General features: G+C 43.3%; 1 protein-coding gene across 1 annotated transcript; it reads left to right on the top strand.

Moving 5' to 3' along the window:
• The first annotated feature begins 2,186 nt into the window (after positions 1-2,186).
• On the top strand, positions 2,187-8,063 carry LOC115409508 (germ cell-specific gene 1-like protein). Its single transcript, XM_030120719.1, has 6 exons — positions 2,187-2,382; positions 3,838-4,032; positions 4,325-4,384; positions 4,507-4,665; positions 6,132-6,243; positions 7,400-8,063. The coding sequence occupies exons 1-6, from the start codon at positions 2,187-2,189 to the stop codon at positions 8,061-8,063; spliced, it is 1,386 nt and encodes a 461-aa protein (XP_029976579.1).
• Positions 8,064-8,299: the final 236 nt, after the last annotated feature.

Genomic DNA, 8,299 nt, shown 5'->3' with positions numbered 1-8,299 from the left:
ACCTCTCAGCTTCATCACTGAGAGCTGTGAGGAAGGAGTGTGTGCCAACATGTGGAGCAAGAATAAGTCGAGCAGAATCAGTGTATATAAGGGATTATACTTTCTAACCATCGGATGATTAAAGTAAAACCTGAGGCCTGGTCAGTCTGGAAAAAAGTTATGTTGTTTTTTGATGGAGGTATTAGGGGAAAATGTAAATAACCAACAGAGAAGATGCTGTTTTTCATTCAAAATTTAGAAGTCAACTGAAAATTTCCAACACACTAACAAAAAAGGCTCATGTCTCCCAGATATGCTGATGAAGCAACAAACAATGGTGCGAGCTGAGACAGTTGAGAAAATCTTTGTTTTTGTATTGCACAAAGCAGTTTTTAAATGTTGAAGCTCTGTGTTTCTTTGCCCATCAGGGAGGATCATGCAGTGGAGAAAATGTGGCTCTAAGTTTCTTGAGGCAGATGGCTGACAGAAAACGGAAAGTTTACAAAAAACATTTTCTTAGAAAAAAATATATATCTGACATTTTCTGTCATTTGAATTTAAAGCAAAAAAATAAAAAGAGAATAAAAAGAGACACTATCAAAAAAGAAATAATTCCCTTATGCTCTAGTTAGCAGATTTCTTGAGCTTTAATGTGTTGTTTTCGATATATGTTGACAGTTTATTCTGTCTTTTAAAAAAAGATGACACAACTTTACCGCTACAAGCTGATTTTTGCCACACAAACAAATCAATTTTTTGCGCCTGCAGAGCGGATCTGGGTCAGATGAAGCTGTTGGGCTGCAACATCTTGCAACCTAATTTGGGTGTTTGATTTCTCCTGATACGATTACTGAGGCTTAAAGCTGAGTGTGAGATGAATGATCTGGGTATAATGATGTCAAAATGTTTTACAACAAAAAGCAGGGAAAGAAAAGATTACTTTCGTGGTTGGCATGCACACTGTGGCACACATTACACTCTTCTACACTGGATTGCGTTACACTGTATTATTTCTTGTAGAGGTACTTTCAGTTATTTGTTGATCACGTTATTCTTCACAAGTCTTCGTATTTTTTTTAAACAGCAACATGTCTTAAATAACGTATTGTATCTTTGGTCTGTTCTGTTACAACTGTCATGTCGTGGATGTTATTCAGCAGTTCACGTCACATCATGGTATTTCTTACGTTATGAGTTGTGTATTGTAATATCGCAGTGCATGGTTAGGTCAGGTCACCTCTCTTCATGTCATCGCCATGATTGATGAAATCCTCGGTCATGTGTGGTACGAACTTGGATATAACCACACATTTGATTGTTGTGTCGTGTTGCTGGCACCAATGAAATGCAGCGTATATTAAACGTGGATATAAGAGTTTCTGTCCTGATGAGTCCTAATCCAGATGTTTACCTCTGTGTCATGCTCTTTCCCCCCTCAGGGTGGTCATGCAGGCAAAAACAGCGTGAGACTCGCTGGGAATTAATCTCATCCACCTAACCCTGCAAGATTAACACTGATTACCAGGCCCAGAGGTGGGCCTGAGACAGTGGTATAATCGCTCCTTCATGAGCTCAATCCAGCGCCGGGAGCTGAGAGGGACAGGTTGAAGACGGGGATGTGCTCTAAGACTGCAGCCGATTAGTTGCGGAACCTGCAGGATAAGAGAGAAACGTTTATCTCTGTCTTGGAGGGAAGACGTAACCGTCGGGGAAGCAGAATCCAGCGTGACGCCTGCATGCTGAAGACAGTGGAGACATGGGTTAATGTGATCAGGAACATGCTTCGTCCAGCTTGTAGAAGAAACCCAAGTCCGACGTCTTTGCTTTTGGAGTTCCTCCTGCCGCTTCGATCCAGCACATCTGTCTCTCCTGCTCTTCTTTCTTGTGAGGAATCTCCTCTGCTGTCCTCCAACCTCATTCTCTATTTTTCCTCTTCGACCTTTGCTCCACTTCTCAAACAATCCTAATCCCCTCTCCTCGCTTTCTCTCTGTTTTCTATCATCCTCCATGTATCAGTCTCAATCTCCGCTCAGTCGTCACTGAGTTGTGACAGAAAGCCCTTCGCTCGGCTGATTCTCATCTTCCATTGGTCGCCAGAAGCCTCTCGGGCTCTTGCAGCCATCTTTGAACAAGAACCGCTCTCCAAGCTGAGCCAGCAGCGCCCTCCACCTCTGTCGTTTCTCCTGTTTTGGAGTGGAGTCGCCGCCATGCTGGAGAACATGTCCAGACGTAACCGCTCCCTGCTGTCGCTGTCCCTCACCTCTCTCGCCCTCACCCTGTCCGTCTCGGCGTTCTGCACCTCCTACTGGTGCGAGGGGACCCACAAGGTGGTGAAGCCCCTCTGCCTCTCGCCGGTCAAGATGAAAAACTGTGGGCAGAACAACAGCCAGCCGTACACCACAGGTGAGGACTGGAAACAGCAGCAGCATCAAGGTTTCTCTGACCTCTTCAGCAGATTCTCACCTTCCTGCTGGGAGGTGATGCACATTACTGAGCCTTTTACATATTCATCACATTCTTCTGAACAAACCTTTAAATTAAATTCATCGTTTGGATTGGCTTTATCTGAAACTGGATTTACATTTGTAAAAATTGTGCATGAAACATTTTTGTCTGAAATGTGACATTTCAGTTAAAAGGCACTGAGGTTGTTTTAGTTAAACATCTTGTGGAAAAGAAAATACTGCAGCTTCAGCTATTTGTAAAGAGTATAACTTCCTCCAATATTGCTGGTCAATATGCTGTATTAGTGAAAGTTGAGCCAAAAAAATAAACTAAACTCTAACACAAATTTACCAACTAATATTCGACAGTGGCAACCCAACAAAATCCAGTACGTGTCTTGTAGATTTTCTACATATTTTATCAGATTTCCAGATATTTAATCATTTCAAAAACATACAAACCTAAGGTTTATAACATTTTTCAGAATTTGTGAACAAGCGTCCATTAAAAAAAAAACTTTCTAATGATTATTTTAATGCATGCAGATAATACAGTATGATAATGAATGAAAATATGAAAAGTCATGTTTTGTCTTTGTCTGTTGTATTAATCACACTAAAACTATGTTAATTAAATAATGAATTATAAGAAAAACAAAGTGCAAAATTTGAACTTTTCAGGCAGACGCATACTACTGTAGGAATCCTATGTGATAAAAATTTTTAATGTATAAAATACACGTAAATCCTTTCATATATTTTTTTCTTTAGCTTAACTATTTTCAACGTGACGGACTGAGATTCACATAATTCCCGCTTTCCTGCCTGTTACCTGTGTCAGAGTGTTCCTTTCACCTTAATCTATCATTTTAGTGTTAAACCCAGTAGTTATTATTGAATAGTACATTTTTTACTACATGGAAATCTGTAGAAATGATGTTTAAAGACTGGATTCAATTTCTGCTGTGCGCCAGAGGAAACTCCTTTATTCCAGTCCTGATTGACTCACTTCTCTTAATCGCTACAATATGAACACTGTCATCTCGAAATGAGAGTGGAAGCGTTTCTGTTTTACAATTTCAAAATAATCTACCCACTAAAAAAAGAAACATTTAACCTGAAAACTAAAGGGTTTCACTCTGCAGCTGCATGTGAGATTTCAGCTTATTTGTTTTAAAGAGAAGAATAGAACAGAATAGAGGATGTGAGTGTGTGTGGTTGTCTGCCCCTTTGTGTTGGTCCTGTGATGGACTGGTGAACTGTCCAGGCACCGTTTGAAGAATAAGCAGTTCAGAAAATGAATTAAAAAAAAATTCATTATTTATGTATTTAATTGCATTAGCATCTTTTTTTTCCCTTCTTGCTTGTGTTTTTGCACCGTCTTCATCACTCTGCCTCCTTTTCCTTCATCCAGAGGCCCCCACCCCGGACCCCAGGAACCCGACCCCCAATGTGACCCTGTCTCCGCAGCAGAAGGAGGAGCTGGCCAGGATAAAGAGGAAGCAGATGGCCAACGCCGTCCACTACATCTGGGAGACGGGCGAGGACAAGTACATGCTGAGATACTTCCACACCGGCTTCTGGCTCTCCTGTGAGAAACACAATGAAGGCGAGTGAGACGTCACCTGAGCGCAGCTTCACGCGCACGCTCAACACTGTTTTGCTTTAAAGCAACACTGAATGGTTTGAATGAGCATCAGATTAATTATCAGCTACATTTTATTCATGTCAAACTGAAAGAGAAGAAGTATTGCTTGAATGGGGCGGAAATAGCTGTCAGAATCTTTACTGTGCTGTTTTATGTTTATGTTTTGTGCTGTCCAGTGTATTTTACTGGGACAGCTGTAACTTCAGAGACGTGATCGTTTTGGTTTAGTTTGAGGGGATTGTTTCGTTCACAGGTGATGATCAGGAGGAAAAGTGCCGCAGCTTCATTGAGCTGACGCCAGGAGAGACGCAAGGTTGGTGCAACACCAGTGCTTCTCTTCACAACCCAGTAAATATGTCCACTTTAACGTCCAGAGGCAGGTTTTCACAGGAAGGTGTTGAGCAGATGCAACGTCTGGAACTTTCTTGCCCTCAGGTGTGCTGTGGCTCTCCGTCATCAGTGAGTTCATGTACATCGGTCTGCTGGCCATGGGCTTCCTGCTGATGTGCGTGGAGGCGCTGTGTCTCTGTGCCAAACGGGAAATGAACGCGCTCAAGATCAACGCTTTCGCTGCCATGTGCACCGTCCTCTCAGGTGTTTGCTCAGGAAACAAAAACACTTTTGAAGCCTAAAAACTCTGCAGTGGAACCGAGCTCCCATAGCTTTAATCCACATTTGACTATTCAACCAATCCAATTTTTAATTTTCATTTTTCTTATTGCATCCAATCAGTCAGGCTAAAAAGATGAAGGGTACATCTACTACTTTCAAACTACAGCAAAAGCCAACAGAAGACAAATGTTTTTCCAATTCAATCAGATCGTCAGATCACAGCAAAAAAAAAAAAAAAAAAAAAAAAACCTTATCTCTCTGTCTCAATTACGACACAACAAAGGACAAGATAGTTATGCTTCAGTTTAAAAAAATATTAATAATCCCTTTTTAACCAAGCTACAGAATACAAGCACAGAAAGGTTGATAGTTACCGGTATTTGGCAAATTTCAGTCAGTTTCCAACAAGGACCACTCAAAGACGTGATAGTTATTTTCCAGTTTCATCAGACCACAACAACAGACAAAAGATCCTCAGCTAATGGTTGTTCATATCAAAGTAATTTGTCACTTTTGATTGTGCTTGAAAAGGATTATATTTGAGGTGGATAGAGCAGTTAAGTCTGGCTTTTTTTTTAAAAAAAAAAACAGATTAATTGCTTTTGATATCCAGAAACATCTTCTTAGCAAAATCTGAATGCTTTGAATGAAACTGGTCTCACTGAACAGCAGAAAGATGGTTCCTTCTCATATTTCAAATTGTGGGTTAACAATTCTGCATTTGTAACTTGTTGGAATTGTTTTCCTTGTTCAGAGATACCACAAATACCACAATCTGTTCTGGTGAAGGGCTGCTTTATCTGTTGAGTTATATGCTTCAAAAGATGAGGTTTTCTTTTCTTTTTTTTTTTTGGGGGGGGGGGGGGGGGGGTTAATACCGTGAGTAACTAATACTTCGGGCAACTCAATCCTGGTCTGGTGCAGGCAAACATGCAGGTCAGGTGTCCTGCACATTTTCGGTCTCTCCCTGCTTCAGAACACCTCAATCTGATGTTGACATCTTCATTGTGCATGAATAAAAGGTCGATCAGCTGTGCTGCAGCTAAGAGAGTGCTAAAACAGCAGGACGCCAGACCTCAAGGACAAGGGCTGCGGTGCCAAGCTCTGTCCTCGGAGAGCCGCTATTCAGCGTGTTTTAGCTCTCTCCCTGCTTCAACACACCTGCTTGTATTGATAGGCTCATTACTAGGCTTTGCTAGGTGCCTGGTGAGGACGGAATCATTAGATTCAAGGGTGTTGAAGCAGGGGGAGCGCTAAAAACTGCTGGGCTGCTCCAGGAACAGGGTTGGGTACCATTTTTTTGATTAATTAGCTTTTTAAGGCCTCCGTGACTCATTTCCTGTCCCTTTCTTTTCTTCTCCCATGCTTTTAAAGTTATTTCAAACACGACAACATTAATTTTTAGTCCTTCTTGCGTTTCTAAAGCTGTGCCTTGCTTCCTCTTGCAGGTATGATGGGGATGGTCGCTCACATGATGTACACCACAGTGTTTCAGATGACTGTGAGCATCGGACCAAAAGACTGGCGACCTCAGTCCTGGGACTACGGCTGGTCTTTTGCGTAAGTTTGCCTATTCTGCATAAAAAAATGAGCGGTTGTTGCCATTTTTGATCCCATGCTCATTCAGATCGGGTGTGTTGTTGTGGGGTTGGGATTCCAGAGGGGGAGAAACATGCCCCACTTTAAAGCTAGGGTTGGCGATCTTGGAAAACTAGCATGTAGCATGAATGTAGCATCTCCCCAAGGCTCCGCCCAGCTCCCACCCCATTGGAGGAGCTCCGTTGGGAGCGTAGACACGTCCAGTACGTTCCTGGCGTAACCTGTCCTCAGCGCTTCGTTTCTTCGTTTTTCTTTATATGCACTACGCCAAGTATGGCGCACTCACCGGTAAGTAAAGCCCCAAACATTCTTCTCCGTCATCCTGCAACGACGCTCCATCCTTCTACGCGTGCACTGAACCAGGGTCAGTGCACGCCATTGACATGTACGCGCAGGGGGCAGGTTGAACGACGAAGGGATTTGATTGGTTTAAAAAAAAGGTGTCCCGTCAAGACGATTGGTTGCTGTTTTTCCCGTTTTACTCCTGCTGTAGATAGCGGATATTTTCCAAACTACTTTAAGAACACGCCATGAATTGTTTCCCATCGGGTCATAAAGATCATTTTAACTAGTATTTAAAAAAATGTATCTAATTCAAATCGCCAACCCCAGCTTTAAGTGGCACCAGAGATCACAAACAGGGTCAATAGTTTTTCTTACTCCAAGACTGCCGAAGGTAGTTTGCATATTTCAATAAAAATCAACATAAGAATACATCTCTTTCCTGCCCAAACAGACCATTTCTTGGGTTTTTATTGTTTTTTTTGCCACTGGCATTTGGATTCTCTGTTCTGGTGAAACAGGAATTAGTGAGCTTTGAGGGGAGAAAGAAACAAAAATGAAAATTGCAGGTTTAGATGACACTAGTTCTCCTGATAAATAAAAGAAAACGTTATCTAGTTCACTAGATAAACTAGTTTTTTTTTTTAAATATTTTTTTTTAAATTGTAATTACAACATAATCAACAGAGGTGATGGTGGAGAAAAAAAAGATGAAAACTCTCTTTTGGTCAGAACTTCACTGCATATCTTCCTGGTTTGATAAGAACTTAAAACAATAGTGATCACTGCAGCTTCTCTGATACCAACTTCAATCCCCTCCATCTTTCCTCTCCAGCATGGCGTGGCTCTCGTTCAGCTGCTGCATGGCGGCTGCCGTGGCAACACTCAACTCCTACACCAAGACCATCATCGAGATGAAGCATCGAGCCCGGGTCAGACTAGAGGAGGCCCGGGCTGCGACCAGCGCCCCTTCATACGAGGAGGTGGTTCAAGCTGGAGCGCCGGGGGTTTACTCCGTCAGCCAGCTGATCCAGCTCGCCCAGCAAGGCGCGCTCATGGACCCGATGTGGCCCAGAGGGGTGGGCCCCGCTGTCGGACCTCTGGTGTGCAGCGCAGGGGGCGCCCTGCTGGTCGGAGGAGGAGGAATTGGTGTTGGAGGCATGGGACCCGTCGGCGTTGGGATGGGGATGGGCGGAGTTGGAATAGGAGGCATGACAAACATGGCGGGCATCACAGGAATGGCTGCTGTGGGAGGAAACGGCGTTGGGGGAAACGGCGTTGGAGGGAACGGAGTTGGGATGGGGGGGATTGGAGTTGGGGCGATGGGTGTTGGGGGAATGGGAACAATGGGAGCAGTGGGTGGAGGAGGAAGATTGATGGACCCTCATGGTGTGGTGGTGGTGGAGGGATGCGGCGCTGAAGGATGTGAGGACTGTGAGCGAGAGATGGATGAGATAGACTACGCTCTGCAGGAGGAGAGAGAGGACTCGCTCTGCTGAGACTGAAAACAAACCTCACTGAGAACCGCTTCATCTGGAGAAGCTGCACCGACAGATCAGGAGAGCTGGACTCACTGGATCTCCACGGTCACTACAGCTCCACTGTCTGCTGCTTGGAATTTTGTATTGTCATAAAAAAAATTCTAATAGGAACTAAGTATTGTTTTTGAGGGCTTATTGCAGTAAAATTTTCATGGAATTATGTGTTGAAAAAAAAGGGGGTGGGGGGATAATCT

This window comes from Salarias fasciatus, chromosome 22, assembly GCF_902148845.1.
Source record: "Salarias fasciatus chromosome 22, fSalaFa1.1, whole genome shotgun sequence".
Taxonomy (NCBI): domain Eukaryota; kingdom Metazoa; phylum Chordata; class Actinopteri; order Blenniiformes; family Blenniidae; genus Salarias; species Salarias fasciatus.
Note: the sequence above shows the minus strand (reverse complement) of the source record. Positions and strands in the feature narration are given on the sequence as shown.

What these genes read in the sequence shown, in the direction of transcription:
- LOC115409508 (XM_030120719.1), top strand. Translation starts at nt 2,187, where the DNA reads ATGCTGGAGAACATGTCCAGACGTAACCGCTCCCTGCTGTCGCTGTCC. An exon ending in CATGTGCACCGTCCTCTCAG is followed by an intron (nt 4,666 to 6,131) that starts GTGTTTGCTCAG and finishes TTCCTCTTGCAG; the next exon opens with GTATGATGGGGATGGTCGCT. An exon ending in GACTACGGCTGGTCTTTTGC is followed by an intron (nt 6,244 to 7,399) that starts GTAAGTTTGCCT and finishes TTTCCTCTCCAG; the next exon opens with CATGGCGTGGCTCTCGTTCA.